The 19,622-nt window shown below is 38.2% G+C and overlaps 2 protein-coding genes across 4 annotated transcripts in view; one reads left to right on the top strand and one right to left on the bottom strand.

Annotated features, from left to right (window-relative positions):
• DNAH7 (dynein axonemal heavy chain 7) overlaps nucleotides 1–19,622 on the bottom strand; it is a 223,295-nt gene that overhangs the window by 7,093 nt on the left and 196,580 nt on the right. For both annotated transcript variants that reach the window (XM_039493846.1, XM_039493847.1), the window contains 7 exons: nucleotides 18,452–18,544; nucleotides 9,977–10,153; nucleotides 7,635–7,796; nucleotides 6,369–6,569; nucleotides 5,095–5,256; nucleotides 1,454–1,639; nucleotides 492–629 (listed from right to left, as the gene is read on the bottom strand). In XM_039493846.1, the coding sequence (XP_039349780.1) occupies nucleotides 492–629; nucleotides 1,454–1,639; nucleotides 5,095–5,256; nucleotides 6,369–6,569; nucleotides 7,635–7,796; nucleotides 9,977–10,153; nucleotides 18,452–18,544 (1,119 nt within the window). The remainder of the gene's footprint in view (nucleotides 1–491; nucleotides 630–1,453; nucleotides 1,640–5,094; nucleotides 5,257–6,368; nucleotides 6,570–7,634; nucleotides 7,797–9,976; nucleotides 10,154–18,451; nucleotides 18,545–19,622) is intronic.
• On the top strand, nucleotides 11,401–16,853 carry LOC120374360 (baculoviral IAP repeat-containing protein 5.1-like). 2 transcript variants are annotated; one of them, XM_039493867.1, is made up of 5 exons: nucleotides 11,401–11,608; nucleotides 11,718–11,810; nucleotides 13,730–13,839; nucleotides 14,969–15,086; nucleotides 16,093–16,853. In XM_039493867.1, exons 1-5 carry the CDS (start codon nucleotides 11,471–11,473, stop codon nucleotides 16,234–16,236), a joined length of 603 nt encoding a protein of 200 aa, XP_039349801.1. In that variant the 5' UTR covers nucleotides 11,401–11,470; the 3' UTR covers nucleotides 16,237–16,853. The 2 variants fall into 2 exon arrangements, with proteins under 2 accessions (XP_039349801.1, XP_039349802.1); XM_039493868.1 differs by lacking the exon at nucleotides 11,718–11,810 and having other exon boundaries at nucleotides 11,402–11,608.

Raw genomic sequence — 19,622 nt, 5'->3', positions numbered from 1 at the left:
CTGCAAAGGTAGGAACAGCTATTGTCCTGTGAGTAAAGCCATGCATATGCTTAAGTCTAAGAAAGATTGGGGCCCAAATTAGTAACTCATCGCCTCCTATATGAACAAAATGAAAACAACCTACAGGTTTAATAATGAATATTAGGTGATTTATTATTACATTAACAATACTAAGAACAATAGTTAGGAATGTTCAGCTCAGCTAGTGCTCTGAGTGTTCTCCTTCAATCCTTTGGCTTTCAAAGAAATAATCTTGTTTCATAATTTTGTGAATTGATGTTGCAAAGAATTAACTGAATATCTTCCACAAAATGAAGCACCAGTAGACCAGTGAGTTTTGTAATCACAGTGGGGACACAGCGAAATGATGTGAAACTTCCTGGAACACTTTTAAATATGGTAGAGCTGAGCAGTATACTTAAGTAACGTGTACAATAGGTAAGCAGTATCTTTAATGTACTGACTAACTGACATAATGGTTATTTACATACCTGAGTAAGAAGAATGTTATCAAAGAGCATCTGAGTTTCTGACTGATCTTTGGTAATATCAGCATTAGCATTCATCCCAAAAATCTCTGGGGAAGGGTTCAATGGAAGGGTCTTTGTGTAGTCGATGTAGCTTTGGTACTTAAAAGATCATTGACAGGAGGTTAAAAAGGGTCAGAAATCAAACAGGCACTCCAGTCTATGCCAGTTGCAGCTCAAACACAACACCCCTAAAGGCCCCTAATGTGATCAGTACAGTTTAAAAAAACAATTAAAAAAACCCCCAACAAAACAAGCAGTATCTCCTTGCTGTCCAGTCGTCCTAAGCAAATAGAGCATCTAGTGCCAGATTTACCAAATGCAATGGGCCTCAATTTTAGAGCAGAATTTTATTCTAATTAGTTTCTTATACCATGCCCATCATCATGAAAGCTGAGCACCTCAGGTTCTGAGGTAGTGGCAGGATTCTAGCTCTGGCCTGTTTACACTAACACTTTTGAAACACCAAACATGCACTAAGGCTCAGTTCTTTTGAGATATTTTGGCACCTAGTGGAATTTTTCAAAAGCATCTAGGTACCTAACACTCAGAGAAAAAAAAATCCCACTAGCCATATAAATACCTTAAAAAAGGTATCCTTAATTCTTATGAATTCAGTGTTTAGATAGCACAGTAATAAGCACCTTAGGAATATCACACATTAGCTACAACACCCTGGAGTTACATTGCAGCCTGTATTTGCCACATTTTACAGAAGTGGAAACTATGCTATTAAGAAGGGCTTGTCTACAGCAACATTTAGTTCATGGCAAAGTGTGGGGGTGGAGGGGAACAATGTGTGTGTGGGGGGGTGACTTCACCCTGCACTAGCTTGCCATGCCTTAACGATCCATGTGGCCTCTGCTGCTGTGCATTAAATGTTCACTTTGGCTTATGGGTCAGTTCATTTATTTTAAAATACTTACGTCGCCTTCAGGTGGGGCAAAATAAAGACCACTGTTATCAAACTTATATTCTAAGTCCGTAACAATTTCAGAATTGTAGAATTTGTTTAAAATGCTACGGAGCGTGCGCCGATCCCAATCATCAGTAACTCTGCCACCATAATTGCATTCTCCAGTCATATACCGTAAGGCATCATACGGCAGCTCCTGAAACATAAAACCAGGGGGCTGCCTGAATAACTGCTTAACATTTGTTAGCACCGCTGTACTTGAGCTTTTGTAATTTATTTGAAAGATTTACAAAATTCTCACTTTAAATATTATTTTGTGGTTGATGTTTTAGGCTTCTCCACCAAAATCCCCCCTTTCTCAGCCACTAGGCCAAATTCTGCTCCCCACTGTATGCAACTGATATATTCAAAGGCAGAATTTGGCCTATGTACTTATCTTTGTACCCAACCATTGTTGGGTAACTTAAGCTGTGTTATAACTATGCTTTGTCAGTATCCACCCAATATACACTGGGTATGGCCCCTTTCTGTACAGCATAGTAAGACGAGACCAAGTGATGCAATTAAAATCTTCATCTATTACTAATTTGGAACTTAATCCTGCTAGAGTTTGAGACATAGGGTTTGTTTATTTATTTATTTATTTTGGTAAACATTTTTCTCTTCCTTATGCTTTTACACTTGGATATTAAACCGACAATTACTGGAGGCGAGGAGAAGCTGGGGGGGGGGGCATGCGTGCAAAAGAATTTTCTTGATTTCTTATTGTAATTTCAAGTCACAGCTTTCTGTAAACTTGCACTTCTGTCAAAATGTGTCTTATGTGAGGTTGGAAATTTAAATAGACTCAAGTCTACTGAGAATAACCTGAAATCAATGAATGCATTTCACTTCAAAACATTTACAGCCAACTAGTCAGATAGATGTTCACTGTGGTCAGTATCTGGGAATCGTTCAAGGTTCAGCAATCAAAACACTGAGTCACCCAACTTTATTCTCCTATCGGACTAAGAAAACTCAAGAGTTTCATTTATAATACATATGAAACTAACATATATGCAAGAGTGATTACAGCCTTTTGCAAACTTTTTAGCTATGCAAACTAACTCAACCTTTTCAGAGATTCATCCATACTTTTTTTCAGCACAGTGTCACAAGTCAAGTCCAGCATCCCATTATATCCACCTGCTTTTTAACTGCCCAGGTAGAAGCTGACCGAGATAGTCATTTGGGCTAATTTTAACAACAGCCAACTTTACTTAAATAAACACAAAGTGCCATAAAGAAGTTTAAAAACATCTGCCTTCTACACATAGGGGCCATAAACCAGTTCCAGTCTGGCACAGAGGGAAGGGATTTTATTCCAAGTATTTTCTGGTTCAAAAAAATATGTAGAATGGAGATGAATATTAGATCTCATACTTCTAACCACTACTGTGAAACCACAGAAATTCAGGATGGTAACTCTACAGCAATATAACTGTCGTTAGAGTCTGGGAATTGGTCTGTGGCCCTCAACCTTCATGATGTTTATTTTCACACCACTCTTCACTCCTCTCACAAGAGGTTTCTTTGTTTCATAGTCTGCCAGGATCACCTCCGGTATCAAGCGCTCCCCTTTGCCACTTCTCATCTGCCCAAGAGTATTTTCCAAAATCTGGCAATAGTATCTGCTCAGCTTAATCGGCCGGGAATAATAGTCTTCCTGTACCTTTACGATTGGCTGTTCACGGACTGGTCAGACCCTGAAGTCCTTTCTGCAGTACAGACATCCATGTTCCTGTTCTGCAATTTAGGACTACAAGGGTAGTTAAGTTATGGAATAGGCTTCCAGACAGGGCCTGGAGAATCCCTTTCATTGGAGGTTTTTAAGCACAGATTGGACAAACACCTGGCAGGGATGGTCTAGATTTACTTGGTCCTGCTACAGTGCTGGAGGCTGGACTTGATGACTTCTCAGTCCCTTCCAGCCCTAGGTTTCCATGATTTTTTTTAAAAATTCTGCAGCTGATTAAACGTATATGCATGCATAAAAATGCCCCTTTATAGACCATGAAATAAGCCTATGTATAGGCGTTTTAGAAATACAATGCTAACAAGTTAAGGTTCAACAGAAGAGCATTTTTTTCATGGGGACGACATATGTACAAGAAGCTTCTAAGAGAGCGGCAAAAAACTTCCAGATTCAGAGCCTAAATGCTCAAAAGTCCAAGAATACTACAATTTGAAATCTAGTAAATTTTTAAAAAGCCTTAAAAATACTTCCAGATATTACACCAAGCTGTTGAGTTTCTCCATCAATTTTTCTGATTTTACAGTTGCATTTTCCTATATTTTTAAATGCTTTTCTCTTTGCTGTCCCTGTCTGAAAGACTCACTGAAGCAAATGGGAAAACTAACAATACAAAACCACAGTGACACTGACTATAATACAAAGTGCTCTCTAATGCAATGTAAACCAACAGAAAACATCGAGAAAAGCTTTTTCCCTGATCTAATCTCTTTTATAATAAAATAAAATAAAATAATATTATCTAAATCTTATACAGAACGTTTCATCCACTAGTCTCAAAGCACTTTTCAAAGGAGGGTCAGTATGATTATCCCCTTTTATAGATGTGGAAACCAATGCACAGAAGGGGAAAATGACTGGCCCAAGGTCACTGAGCAGGCCAGTGGATCTCCTGAGCCCCAGACCAGAGCTCTAGGCCATATGAAATATTTGAAAATGAACGATACAGAGAGTTGAAACGTCAGATATTGGTCATTGGGGGTGACATACATAGTATAGTTTTTTTTTTTTTTTTTTGGAATTGGGCGGCATAACGTATACAGTCAGTCTGTAATGTCCCCAATGGTATAGGTGTGGTGAGTTCGGGGTGGTCTGTAAGCAGTGAGGATACATCACATCATACACATACAGTAGGTAGAGTTGTGTAAGGGGCATAAAAAAATAGCTGGATGGATGGGGATGACCATGACTTCACAGGGGCACAGAGGTTCGGTTCAGTTGGAGGGGAGGGGGAAAAGCTACTACTTCCCCTCACCCCCCAAGAAAAAGAGGCTCAGAGAGTAGAAGTGACTTGCCAGATTTACACAGCAGGTCAGTGACATAGCTAGGAATAGAACTCCAATTCCTAAATGCTAATCAAGGCCTCTAGCTGCTGAACCTGCCACATTTAGTTATAATAATCTTTGGAACAACATTTTCAGCCACAAATATGATTATTGTGTTGGCAGCATCTCTTTAAGGCCTTCGGGGACAAGATAAAGGTGCCAAAGAGTGAACTGAATATGCAGCACAAAACCTGTTCCATTTTGCATGGAATAACATCTGGTTTGAATAAATTTATTAGTCTCTAAGGTGCCACAAGTACTCCTATTCTTTCTTCTGAATTAGTTTCTGGACTCGTATGAACTTTGATGGCCGTATAAATCCCTGAAAATACAGGCTTATAACAGAAATACTGACACCTTAATAATCGCAAATAGAAATTTGTTTTTATGATGTACTATCTAGTAAACTTTCTTGTGCAATCATTTCCGTTAATTCTGTAGGAGCAAAAATTAATGAGAAGGTATTGTTGCATGCATTTACAGTGCCATACAGAGAAAAATGGATAACATCCTTCCTGTGATCCATTACTGTACCTCATATTGGTTCAGGAACATGTTCAGCTGCTGCACACTAATTCGCAGATCAGTCTCATTAAATTCATAAGGAATGTTCCAACCCAGTGGCCCAAATTTCCGTCTTTCTTGAGCCAATGCATGGAAGAAACAGAGGCCATACAGCAACTTCTTGAATTCAGCCTTTTAACAGAACATGACAATAAGAATATAATCCATAGAATATGTTACAAACACTTTAACTTCCCCATAACCCATATAACAGCACAAAGAATTTCTCTAGCACACATAGGTATAGAATCCCCCTTTGCTGTCTCTCCACAACATAGACCCTCCACAGTAGTAACATATATTTCTGTTTTATTACAGACCTTGACCAGACACACCTTCAGAATTTAGCCATCAATTTGTAATATATATGCCTTTGTTACAAGCACTCATTTTAAAAATTCTCTTAATCCTTCAAGTAACCTAGAATCCAAGTAATCAAGTAATCCAGTTACGATTTTTTATACAGTACATATGAGCTGCAGCAGTGTATATGTAATCCACACATAGTCCACCAATCTTATTTGCTGCTCTGGTCTTAGAAAAGCATTGGTTCTACTGTATTTTACTTTTTTATGATCCAGATAGGTTTTGGTCCTGACATAGCTTTCAAAAAATCTTTATAGTTAAGAAGTTGTGTTTTTTAATTGAGAAAACTTAGCAAGGCATAGAATCTCAATTAAAAGCAATTATCTACAGTTTTTAATTATAGCAAAATACTGCAAAACAATTTTAGGCCAAAACATTCACAAAGAAAAACCTAATTATGAAAACAGTAGGTGGTTTCCTAGTCTGACGAGTCATTCTAAAAAAGGCACTCATAATTCCTATCAATCAGCCTGTCAAATCATTTGGCTCCCAGAGTTCTATGAAGGAAACGTTTTTATGTTTAAGATTAACGATATGATTCTAAACAGCATAGGCCTCAGTTAATAATTCTGCAACAAGATTCCCTAACCTTGCAGATTTGTATCAGGAAATAACTTGCTTCTGGCTTCTTAAATAGAAAGGTGTATTATTATTAAATCTCTGCTGAGACAGAGTGAAACTGGTAGTAAAATAAAAATAAAATATTAATAAAATTCACTTCAGTGAAGTCACTATTCAAAACCAACTTCACTGCAGTGCAGGAAGACTAATATGGTAGTTTTTAACCCAGCAATCACATATATAACCACTAGGGTTTACATTAGCTGCTTTATAAGTAATAAAAACAGAAGTAACAAGGCTAATAATACAATACTAACAGGCTTCTTGCAACTGTTGAAAAACTCAGGGTCAGAGATTGGATCCATCAGGTATGAACGGATAATATTTGCCCGTAAACCTTTCGGTGCTTCATTGGTCATTTTCACTCCATTCTGAAGGACAGAGACGGGAAAATTTGGAGATGGGTAACTGGTGAGCCAAAGTCGGAAATCTGGATGTGTTGTATCAGGATTCAGCTCCTAAAAGAAAACACCGCACAAAAACAAAGAATGAAACCCAATAGGAATAATAAGGATTATACGTGTCAATGTTTGTTATTTAAGCAAGTCAATCTGTAAAATGTGAAAATACACCAGTGTAATGTTTATGAATTACTAGTTTGAAGCATAATTATAGTGGTAGCCACAGCTATGTCTGACAGTTACCATTCTAAAACCACTTTATTTTACTCATAACTCTCTGAATCATTAGTATTTCAGGCTAAAATTTTCCACGGTTGGTCTCTATATGAAGGTAAATGATTATGGGATATATGAGTTAAAAACAGTTCAGCCACATCTGAGTACAAGAAGAATATAAACAATTTGTACCTTCTCCATTAATGAAATATTCTTAAAACTTTATTTTGAACAGTTCTACAGTCAAAGTGGCTGATGGTAAACATCTGAAATTTGTATGAATTTGGTAAGATACTGTATGGTTCACAGGGAAGAGACCCACTCTAATACCCCTTTGCAGCTCTGTAACTGGGGAAAGGTGCAAACTTCCTAAACATCCCAGTTTCTGCAAAGACGTATGTGCGTGTTTAACCTTAAGCATGGTGTACGACTTTGCAGGATTGAGGCCAACATCTGCAGGAGATATGCTATCTCTTTCAGATGTGTGGGACAGAGAAAATGAGTAGGAAATCTATTTACCTCTGAGCAAAACATTAAATATGGTTTGTTTTCATAAGAATATTAAATGTGACTTTCAACACCAGGGACTACATCCTTAGCTGCAGCTGAAATACCACTAACGTATCTGGAGGAAGGGGGTAGGGTGGTTGCAAGCGTGAGGGCTACTCTAAATTTACACTCTGCTCTTTAGGGGATGCACCAGTTCCACACACTTCCTCTGGAAAGCACCTCCTACACCGGGAGTCAAGAGATAAGGACTGGTGCAGAACCAGTATGTGGGGATTCCTTTACATACGGGGAATCCTCAGGGATAAGTTAAGTAGGCTTTCTGGCTGCTTTGCACACCAGAGTGGATCTGAGAGTCAGGCACTAAGCTTTATAAAAGAAAATATGAGTGATTTTTACCTCACAGACTTTTTCCAGTGTTGGCATCCATGAAGTTGCTAGGTGGCAGTTTTGCAGAACTACCCAGCTGCCCTCCTTTACTGCCTTCTCTATCATCCGCATGGCTATAGGACCTTGGCCCTGTCCTAGAGACAGAGAGCTCAGCTTTGATCCACCATACCCCTGTACATAGAGAACACTTTTAGAGTGACAACATTTTATGAAAGATTATAGAAACAAAGCAAACACTGACACAATTAACATCCACATTTTTGTTTGTTAAACAAGTATAAAACCACATTAAATTCAAACTAATTCAATAACATAAATATATTAAGTAATTTCTACACAAAAAATTCTAAACTAGAAAAATCTTATCACCTGTGGGTAAGAAACCATCTCTTATTTAATATTTAGTTTGTTTTGAGGACAGCGGCTTTGGGATTGTAACCTAGATTTAATTTGATTTCTAAAGGCAGAAGGTAAACCCTTCCTTTCTGATACTACTTCTGACAAGAAAGAGGAAACCTGAGAGCCTATGTGGGCAAGAAAATGAGACAAGCACAGATGAATAGAGAAAGGTGGATTTGTGAAAGAGACCCACAGTGACACATGCAGAGAGAAGGACAGATTAAAGTAACTGAGCAGGAAGTGGAAAAGAGACATCAAAGAAGCCAGGAATATCCAAAGGATCTCCTTGTACACTGCCCACACCATGAAAATCTATAAAAGTATACAGTCTGTTAATGTGCTAATTGGTGGTAAAGTTTCTTCTTTAAAATTCTACAAGGAAAATTCTGCCTCCCCTTCTCTCTTACGTGAAATTTAAATTCCCCAGTTAAAGAAGGAAACCATATGATACATAAAAACTTCATATAAAGATAAATATCTTTTCGATTCTAAACTCTTCATGGCAGGAGCATGATTTCTATTACTGTATGTCTAGAAAGCACCTTGATTATCATGAGTGCTGCCATAAACAAATACCTAAAAATAATAATAGCAATTATACTTATTAAATAAAGGGTGTGTCAGTCTAGCAATGTAAGTGGTCTTTGGAACTTGGATTGGCAGGACTAAAGGTGCTGGTCAGGCAGTGCATTTTGCCCTTGATGTAAAGTAGAGTGTGCTTCACTTCACTCTGGTCAACTGAAAAAGTAGCATCCATGAAGCCTCCGGTCTTCACTGGGAGGGAAGTGTTTGTAATACAAAGTCTTGAGGGGACTGAGAAAAAGGGGAAAAGACGATATCCTGAATTTCCCATCAACAATTGGGAGGGGAAAGCTAAGCTTGTGACTCACTTGAGTTTCTCAGGCCTATTCTTTTTTAGTAAATATGGAAGATGTGATCAAGAAAAGCCTGAAAACTGGTTTTTATAGTAATACCATTTCATGAACAGGTATCTGATACTCAGGGAGATATGTGCACTGAAATGAGGATTTACACCTATATATACACATTTCAAACATTTAATTTGCAGTGTGTTTTAAACCCAGCTCAAATCTTCTTTTCATTCCATTCCAGTTCAGCTTAATCTAATACCTGCCAGCCATTGGCTCTAGCTACACATCAATTTATTCCTGTACTGTAAAATTCTGAATATTTAAAAAGACTTCTCCAAACAGCTTATTGTCTGAGGCTGTAGATATCCTATTACAAACTGCAGGATATATTTACAGCTTGTTGAGTGGGGGATTTACAGTATGCCAGTCACTCCCAATAGCACAGAATTCTGACAAAGTAATTGCCAAGAAATACAAGTCTTTCATCTTACTGGAAAAAGGCAATTTTCTGGTATTACTACAATATTACATTTTTTATGAGAACTTTTTTCTTGTAACAATGTCATGTTGCTAATGGCTAAATCAAATGAAAATATATTTGGCTTCTGCGGTGTACAAGTCTACCCAAGACCTTTGGACAAAACTTCTTTACTACTACATTAGGTTTTGTAACAAAGTGTTTTTAGGTTAATATTTGCAAAAATTAACTTCAGTTTTCTGAAAAGAACTAATTAGAATTTCAAAAGATTTAAACCACTATTTTGACTCTATCTTCCCATTTTCTATGAGATTACATAAACTAATCATTTTAATAGTTCTTAAAATCACAGTGGTTAAGAAGATGCAGTAAATAATGAATGTGTCATTTCTTCAAATTAGTGAGCCAGTTGTACAACCTTTATTCATACAAAATATTCACTAAAGTTCATTAAGGACCACAGAATCAGATATAATGCATTTGTAAGAGTTTAAAAGAATACTCTATGATCTTACCTGACACTTCAACATTTAGGGTTTAAAAAGTATTGCTTTACATACATGAGAATGTCATCAAAACAAAGCTTAGAAATGTTAACATACCTGGTCATCAGCAAACTTGAGAAGGGCAGCCATAGGGTCTGCACCAGGAGACAGCACAAAAATCAATGGTGCACAGCAGTGGCTATCAGAAAATGCCTTTGACAAATCAAATGGAGGTGGTTCAATAAATGGACGGCCCAGCTTGTCAATGATAAATTCTTGTACCATAGGAATAATCTAGAAAAGCAAATATGTGCTGTATGAAATATGTGTGTTAAACATCAAGATTTGTCATTCTGAATATTTTAATATATTCAAACAAGCTATTCCAATTTGTAAAATTATACACAGGAATAGTGTCATTGAATTCAATGTGTAAGTCTCAGCAGGATCAAGGTTCAAGTGGCAAGATTCAGGAAAGAGGAGGACTAAATAGTTTCAAGCAATGAACGATCTTATTTCTGGAGGTACTGCCTCTAGGTCAGCTATTAGACAGATTGGTAGGTCAGTGTAGGAAGCTGGAATTGCTACTGCTCATGTTTTATTTGTACTATGGAGAGGATTCCAGTTTCCAGGGCTAATCAGTCAAGCCCCTTTCACTAGTCCTAAACCCCAATCCTGTATGTTATTCTGCACAGAAGTCCCCTACACTAAAGTCAATGGGAAACTTACAGAAGTAAAGCCAAAGGTCCTGATCCTGCAAACACGTCTGGATGTGCTTCATGTTAATACCATGAGTAGTCCCAGTGAAATCATAGTACTACTCATGGTAGTAAAATTAAGCATGTGTGTAAGGATTTGCACAAACACAAACTAAACGTGGATGCAGACATACAAATCACAAAAAAATTGGCTAATTTGAAAACAAATATGACATACATTTAAACATTTGCTTCTGAGTATACACATTAAAAAAGATTTTCTTAATATTTCAGTTTCATAATTGCCTGTGGCACTTTTGATTTGCCCATCTCCATTGTGCAACAGATAAAAATCTTAGCACATCTCCAGAGTAATGCTGTTTAAAACATATGCTAGAACATTTTAATATTTTTTCTTTTGTTGTCTTGAAAAGAATTGCAAAATATTTTGCTAATGCACTATTAAAGTTTAAACTCTGAAAGAGAAACTGTCAAGAAATGCAAAAGTTTAAGTTTTTAACAGCAGTGTTAACTGAGCCACATTATGTACTATTTCTTTAGCATTTTTGATTACTAGTTAGATTGTTAAATGCAAGAGTCTGTATTAGCTCAGTATTAAAGTTACAAATTTAATCATTAAAGTATCAAGAAATACAAAGATAAGCTCCAAATATCTGTGTTAATTCAATCACTTTGCATGCAGAAATCCCATTGTGACCTCACTTCTCTTATTCTGCTGCTCAGACTCACCTGCCTTTACTTAATTGAAGCACCCTCATGTTTACAGGTGGGAGCAATGAAGCCAATGAGTGTAGTGTCTTTAATATGAGAGGGAGAAGCACAGCATGAGTATTACATTGGTTAGGGCAAGGATCAGACAACAAGCTTTGTTTGTTTTTCTTCTTTCTTTCAGATGGAGGCTTTTTTGAAAAAGCTTAATTTAGCCTGTAAGCATTTGATTGAGTATAGAGACATGTATGAGTATGAGAATCGCATAAAAACCTTCACAGAATGGCCTTTTATGGAGAATTGCAAATGTACCCCTGAGCATGTAAGTCTAACAATTTTGTCTATACCTAGGCACTATAAGACAAAAATAATAAATTATATATATAAAATTTAATTAGAACTCCCAAATACTTCATTCTCTTCCCTGATAGACTATGTTCATTAAAAATGCTCCTAAACCACATGTTCAAGTTAAAGCAGAGTTAGGAGTCTCAGTTAAGCCTACAAAAGTCAGGAAAAAAGAGGTAAGTACTTTAATGTCCTCCATATGCTGCTCTGAGAAGGCACTTCAGTGGGATGAGTGGCAGTGCACCATCAGTCTGGAAGTTTACCTTTCAGACATAAGGAAGAGGGATTTTTAAAATTTTTTTTAAAAAACCTTCTGTCTGAGTTCTACCTTTCCTGGAACTTCTGGATTAATTTGATGCTTGATTTCATGCTGTGCAGACTAAAGTGTTCCCTTGCTCCTGTATCTAAAGTTGCATGTGGTAGCAATGGCTACCCACATACATGCTAGAACTCCCTAAATGAACAATTCTTGCTACTTGGATTCCATTGTAGCAAGCTAAATTAACTATGAGAATATGGGTATGGTGGTTTTTATTTTGTTTGAGTTTTTAATGAATTAGAAACCTGTAACTGTCACAGTTATTGACTAGCTTGACAACTGAGGAAGTGCCCACTAGAGATAGGTAAATAGTGGAATTTTTGGGTAGGAGGGCCAAATGGAAAAATTTGAAAAACTATTTAAAACTCATACGAAAAAAAAGTTTAAAAAGCTTTCAATCAAATCTAAAACACTCATTTCAAACAACCCATAACACTTGCTGATGTAAAATGAAATTTGTGAGTTGTATTTTTCTCCCAGTTCAACCATTTCAGGTGGCTGGTTGTAGTTGTTAGCTGCGTGTGTTAAGCTGGCCAAATTTAAGATCAAAATGCAGTTTCAAATTTGAAATGAAACATTTTGATTCTTTTCCCCCAATTAAAATGGTTCTTTGAATTTGGATCTTCTGAGCCTGAAAAATGCCTCTTTTCTTTTCCTCCGGGGGGTGGGATCAATCCACACAGATCTAGTGCTTGTTATCTAGCAGGAAGAATAAATATCTGCCAATTCATTATTGGGCCTTTAGCACTTATAAAAAATAATCGTTTAAAATTATTGTCCACTCGGTGCTTTGAACATTATTGTAGCATTTGTATTGTACTTTGTATATTATGGCCCATAATGCTTTGAAACTGACATGAGTCATGGGTGGGTACAGCTGCTGTATATCTTGAGGGTTACACCTCAGATGAAGCATATTTGGAGTTATCTGAGCAGGTCTGAAGGAAGTTGAAACTACAACACATGCGGGACCATTTCTAAAGATGAGTAATTGTAGTTTTTAACTCTTTTTAGAGTTGATTTATCCATGTCTCTAATGTACTTACTGGTGGAATATAACTTGCTAAACTTTCTATACTAGGAAGCTCACTATAATGAGAACTACAGAGTTCTAACTTCATGTTTGTGTGACACTCTCCTTTTAATTGTGGGATTGCCTGGATATAATTATATTTGCAAATGACCGTTTAGTTCAACAAACTATGACCTCACCACTGACTATTCTCAAATATTTCAGGAATATTGGATGACAATTTTCCTTACTGTTTTCTCTAAGAGAAAATCTTGCATACATAGCAGTCAAATGTTGTTCTTGGATTCGTGCATTAATACAATGGCAAGCTATGTCTTGCTTATTTCTGGATAAACTATTACTCCTAGTATTACTGTTCAGGCTAAAATTACAGGGTTTAGCCCCTGATTACTTCCTGGGCAATATATTGTGAATAACTAGCTCTTACTGCAATGCCTATGGAACACTACCAACTGCCTAGTCATTATCATCTGATCTCAAAAATGGGTACTTGCAAACAGCTACTCCATGCAAAAACATGTTTATTGCCTTTAGCCTCTCTTCTCACCCTACAGCTTGTCTGTTACACCCTCCTGCTGCAAGACCCCAATGTTTGTGAAGGGTAGCCTTGCAGGACTGAGACTTTAGACTTAAACTCTCTGGGGCAAGGACTGTTGTCTCTTATATATTTGCACAGTGTCTATTACACCGCGTCCCAACAAACTGGGTCCCTAAGTACTACCACAACTAATTCTCCCCTGCAGATGGCAAGGGCTGGCTTTATCCACTGTCCAAGTGCAAATGAACCTGATGTGGCAAAGTGTTTCTTCTGCCTGATAGAGCTGGAGGGCTGGGAGCCAAATGATGATCCACAGTAAGCAGTAGTCTGCCTGTATTCTTCCTCACTCTTTATGCTGTGAAATGACTCAAATTTCTTGAAACAGTCCTGCATGTTATCTCTGGCTTACTCCCCTAATGTACTAGTTTGAGCATTGTTTCCCCTCCTATGAGTTCTGTGTGTTCTGGTTTAGTAATCAAAGCACTCATGTAAACTTGACCAGCAGACTTCAATTTTCCATTACTATGAAAAACATTTGTTTCTTTGCATTAGTTGTATCCTGAAAAGTAACATACTGTTATTGAGGGTTCTTTACCTCTCGATGTTTCAATATAGTCTTCCCCATTTTACAATTTGAAAAAGGTTGGTCAGCACTGCAAACTCAACATAAAATCTGAAACTCTAGCTGTATTGTTTGACTTACAACTGAAATATAACTCTATTATTGGAAGCTAGAAAAACTTCTCTTACCTTTAGCTGTATTGCCTCTGCAGTGCTTACATAAGTAAACTCACCTATCACTAAAATAAGCAGCTGATTCTGAATAAAGAGGTCCTGGTTTTTTATATAGCCCATATTCTAACTAGGGCCACTGGAGTGCACATCTCCCTCAACTCATTAAAATTGGTTTGTCTGTAAACCCTGTGGTCTAAAAACTAATGTGCGGGGGTGGAGTATGGAGGGGGAATGGAAGAAATGAAAAGAAGTGCTTCAGGCTGCTTAATTTTGAAGCCTAGGTACCAGCTCTTGGGTTAAGTTTGTTAGCTATTCTGAAATATTCATACAGACCATAAAAGATGCTTGTTTTCCCTCTTGTTGAAATGAATATTGTGGTGTGGTGGGAATAAACATAGTGCATCCCCCCCACCTTCAGCTAACTTGTGGGTTTCTGTCACATGTATCTAAAGAATTTACTTCACCTCTTCCATCTGGTATTAGAGGAAAAGAGGAGTTTCACAACTCTCTCCTCTTGACACTTTATCAGTAAAAGTTTGATCAATGCAGCTATTCAGGGGCAAAAGAGAACATAAAACAAGCCTGTGAAAGTTGTAGAACATCTTTCATATTAGAAAATTGTGGAACTGTATCACTGTCTTCCATCTCCTTTGAAATGCTGTGGAAGATTAACTATTCCCAAAATGAAACTCTTGTGTTTGTGCTGCAGGGTAGAGCACTCCAAACGTCCTAGCAACTGTGGGTTTTTATCCCTTGCTAAGAACTTTGATGATCTGACAATGGAGGAATACTACATGCTGGAGATGGACCGGTTGAGGACTTTTCTTGTAAGTGCTCATGCAAATATTGTTTAATGGCTTTGGCTTAAACGGAGGATGCTGTCTGAATAAAAATTTGCCCCCCTTGGAGTGGTTTCCATATAGGAGAAAAGGCAGAAATCTCTCACTGAAGGGACCTGCCATGGCTGCAGTGTCTAGGAACTCAAGGCCAGATTTTTAAAAAGTGTTTGGGCACTTAAAGAGGAAAATATCCCATTATCTGCATCTTTAAGAGTCTAAACGCTTTTAAAAAATCTGGCCCTCTATGCCTAACTCCTTACAAAACTTCACTCCCCTGGATGTGTTTAACCTAACACGCTTACTTGGAAGAAAGAGAACTATCCCTTCTGTGTATAATATTAAAAACAGCCCTTGGAAGCACCACTGAGTATTAAACATACTCTGTAAAAGCAGCAAAGAGTCTTGTGGCACCTTATAGACTAACAGACGTTTTGGAGCATGAGCTTTCGTGGGTGAATACCCACTTCGTCGGATGCATGACATCCATACTCTGTGTCATCTTGAACTGACAGGGCTTCAAAGAGGCTAAATGTAGGCATAACTCTTGTCAAGCACTGTATTTTCCCCCTGCTTCAGTGCTGTTGTGCCAGCAGCTTTCCCATACAACTGCAGAAGACAAATTGGACCCCCCTCTCACTAGTTCCGCAGTTATCTTGTTCACTGATAGATCATCTCTTTGGAATTTAAAAGAAAATGGCATTAATATCACACCTTAGAGAAGCCTTCCTTCTCCTGGGGTTACCTGAGTGGCAGCTGTCATGCTGTTGATGTGTATAAAGTGATAGCTGGCCCCAGGAACTGGACTGCTTTAGTTATCAAATGTCAATTTTTATTAGGTTCTATTAGTGAATCTAATGGGAGACTTAGAGGCTATGCTAGTTCCCCATTAAGGTAATAATCACTGACAAGTTCTGTGTCTCACTTTCTGGGTAGCTTTTGAGTGTCTAGGTCTAACACTTCAAACACTAAGTGAAAACTCTGGATTTACTTTAAGTGCAAAACCGGCAGAAGCACAATGAAGTCCTTTGAAGAAGAAGTTGATGCAACCAGAAAACGCCTCATTGACCACTTTGTCAGCAAACATCAGTACACTCCAGAGCCAAAGATGCCAGTATCAGAATCTCCCTCAACATGCTGATTCTACTGCACAAAGTTCAGGAAGCCACCAGAACCCCCAAATGCAGACCATTGGGCAAAAAAGGATAAGATATCCACAGACTTTCAGGAAGGTGTGTTCATTTTTGTCTAATTTTCACGTGGCTGTTCTAAACATTGTTGATCTGATTGGTACTTGGAATAGATATCAGAGATTCAGTTGTCTGAATAATAAAGTACTAATTTCTGTAGATGCTTACAAAGTACATAATAGTCAATATGAACTCCATCTTTTGAGGTATATTTGATCAGTATGGCAGATGTGGACCAATACATCTCCCAATAAACTGGTGTTTGCAAATGTACATTGACTTGTTAAGCAGAATACTTCTGTACGTTTTTAGATGGTCAAAATTTGTATTCTTAAATAAAGACTTACAGCTGATACAAGTGTGCACCTGACTGTTATACCCAAGCTTTGGGAATGTTCAACTCAACAGATTTACTGCTGGGCTTTTTGCTGCCTTTCAAGCAGCCATAGTATCTGCCATTTATCAGTAAATATGTAGCTTCTGAAGGTGACCTTATCAGCCAGTTCCCAGTACCTGTCATAACCTTCAGAAGGACTTGAATAAAAGAACTATTGTTGGTGACAACTTACAATATTGTGTACTTATCACCCAGGTGACAATTGTGACTGAGTAGCTACAGACAAGCTTCCCTTGAAGCACAAAAACTGCATAAACTCTCTCTCCCTCTTATGACAGAGAACTTGATTTTATGTTCTAAATTCTAGTACTGTGGTAAGTGAAATATGCAACATCTTGTATAGCTACATGGGGTAGATATATAAACCCTGTACTCAGATGAAAGGATATGAAGGCAGAGGCAACACTAGCCATTATTTACTTGTCAATAGCTCACACTTATGAAGGGTAGAAGCTGATCATTGCTGTTGTCCATTTCTGTACCTACCATGGATATTGACCAGACAAGAAGGCACTCTTGTCTAATGGTGCAGTCCCAGTATGGCATACCTCAGTGCAGCCTCTCTTTAGTTCCTCTCCCACATACTGGTAAACTAAGTCATGCACACTAGTCAAAGTGGACTAACTACACAGGACTTCAGCCTACACCAGAAATCTGGTTTTTGGGGGGTTGCTCGTCCTCGCTAACACGATATAAATTGCTGGCCAGGTGATCTTACAGAAACTAGTCTGTAAATATCTGTTGAAGTGGTGAGGTTTGGCATAGATGCTGACTCTGTGGGTGCTCTAGGGCTGGAGCACCCAGGGGGAAAAATTGGTGGGTGCTCTGCACCCACTTGCAGCCAAGCTCCCCTGAGCACACCATGGGCCCACTTCTCCACCTGCCTCAAAACAGCTGTTTCGTGGCATAACAAGCTCTGGGAGGGAGGGGGGAGGAGTGGGAACATGGCACGCTCAGGGCAGGAGGCAGGGAAGGGGTGGGGATTTGGGGAAGGGGTTGGAATGGGGGCGGAGTTGGGGCAGGGACTTTCTGGGAAGGGATTGGAATAGGAGTGGAGTCAGGATAGGGTCAGGCACTTACCGGCACCAGTAGAAGTTGGCGCCTATGAGGTTTAGGGTTTCTAACCTTGTAATTCCCTGGACTAAATAAATATTCAACAGTAGTGATAAGTGTATTCTCATGCATGATTACAATGTGAAGTAAGTAATACAAATGTAAGTTGCTGAAGGGTACAATCCTGCTTACATTGAAGACAAATGAAGTTTGGTCTTGACTTCAATAACAGCACTATTGGGCTCCAATAGTGCAGTGCTATCTTTTTAATGCATACTCAGAATTAGCAGACAAAAGGAATTGTGCATGCTTAAACAGTTTGAACTTGCAGAGGAATTTGACAAACAACTGGCTTGCTTTCCACTTTTAAAATGGAAAGACTAATGGGGTACTTCCACCCTTACATTTCCTTTCCTGATAAATGGAAAGCTCTACTTACAAAGAGGCAGATTACATTCTGTCACAAACTACAAACATGATCTGTTTCTTTTAAGTTAATCAGTGAATGCTTGAATAGCTTTGAAATGCATAAGCATCTGGTAACTCTTTGGTTTTAAGATCCATTTCCCTCAGACTACAGAAAAAGACAATTAATGGAGAGCGACAGAGAGAGTAAAATGGGGGGGGGGGGGGAAGCCAAACAATTTCTAAGGAAGGGGCAGTAGGTGAAACCCATGATACTGTCCAACAGCAAGTCTTTGCACTGCTACACTTACTTTGTCAGGCCTCAGGCAGCGAATGATAAGCATCCTCTGGAATTGGCCCAATTTGTTTTGCCACTCTTCAGGGAAATCCTCATGGTGGGGTTCCTATGAGCATACAGGTAGATTAGCTTTATTTAATTAGCACTCAAATTATACACTGAGACTAATCTAACTGCTTTACTTTTAGGAATCCTTGATACAGGGGAGACTGCAAAAAATGGTGAATAACTGTTACAACACACTGTACTAATCAGTGTTTTGCACTGTGCCGCAACTGGGACAGGTAGACTGAAATATTTAAAAAGAAATGGGACAACAAAAAATTCCTTCCATTCCTTGCTTTGGAGTAATTCTAAAAGTACTATAATTTCCTTTTATTTCCCCTAATATATAAACATGTAACAGTGCCTCACGGTGAGGCTGGTATGTAAGTATGGCAATGTTGCCAATTTATGATTTTATCATGAGTCTTATGATATTGGATATCTATCTTAAACCCATAGTGTCTGAAGTGATGTGATCACACACAAATGCCAGCTTCAGTATTTTAAAAAAGTTTTGCGCCCTCACAGCTGAACAGAAAATACAAATCCTAAAAGCTCAAAGATCTGAAGGTGAATAAAAACAACCCAACATTTTCCAAAAGTCTTATATGATCTAATGACTACTTAAAGTATCCATACTGTTGTTGCCAAAAATACCAGCCTATCTGGGTGTGGGGATGGTTTGTCAAGGGATAACATGTGAGCTCCTAAAAGCAATACCAAATTAGTGCTGCAGCTGAAAGAAACCATCCTTATAAGGGTGGAGAGAGAGGGGGGCTTAATTATGACTTCCTGGTAGCCTCTTCACAGCTATTAACCCCACCAACACAAAAAAACCATCCTGCTTTCACAGTTTTCTCTTTAGGGTCCTGAGATGATGGTTTTTGGTCAATGGTCGGAGCTCTTGATTTTATTACCTGTGTCTTTAGCGTATTCCAAAGCCAATAGTAAGTGTTAGGCCCTCCTTAAATGTTGGTTTGGTTTTGTGATGATTGTTTTAACTAACCAAGAGCTGGTTATCTACCTTCAGCTAATTTTCATAGCAGTGCTTAGGAACATAGCTGTGCAACTACACTGCGTGTCAGAGGGAGTCAGGCAGTTAGTTTCTCCATATCCATTTGAAAATGTACCCTTTAGAA

The sequence above is a fragment of the Mauremys reevesii genome, linkage group 11 (genome assembly GCF_016161935.1).
Source record: "Mauremys reevesii isolate NIE-2019 linkage group 11, ASM1616193v1, whole genome shotgun sequence".
Classification (NCBI taxonomy): Eukaryota; Metazoa; Chordata; order Testudines; family Geoemydidae; genus Mauremys; species Mauremys reevesii.
This window is presented reverse-complemented; position numbering and strand designations above follow the sequence as displayed.

Bases quoted from the DNA above. Each gene is read 5' to 3' on its own strand.
- LOC120374360 (XM_039493867.1), top strand. From the start codon at position 11,471: ATGGAGGCTTTTTTGAAAAAGCTTAATTTAGCCTGTAAGCATTTGATT. The intron at 11,811-13,729 runs GTAAGTACTTTA...TCTCCCCTGCAG, and splicing joins CAAAAGTCAGGAAAAAAGAG to ATGGCAAGGGCTGGCTTTAT. The intron at 15,087-16,092 runs GTAAGTGCTCAT...ATTTACTTTAAG, and splicing joins ACCGGTTGAGGACTTTTCTT to TGCAAAACCGGCAGAAGCAC.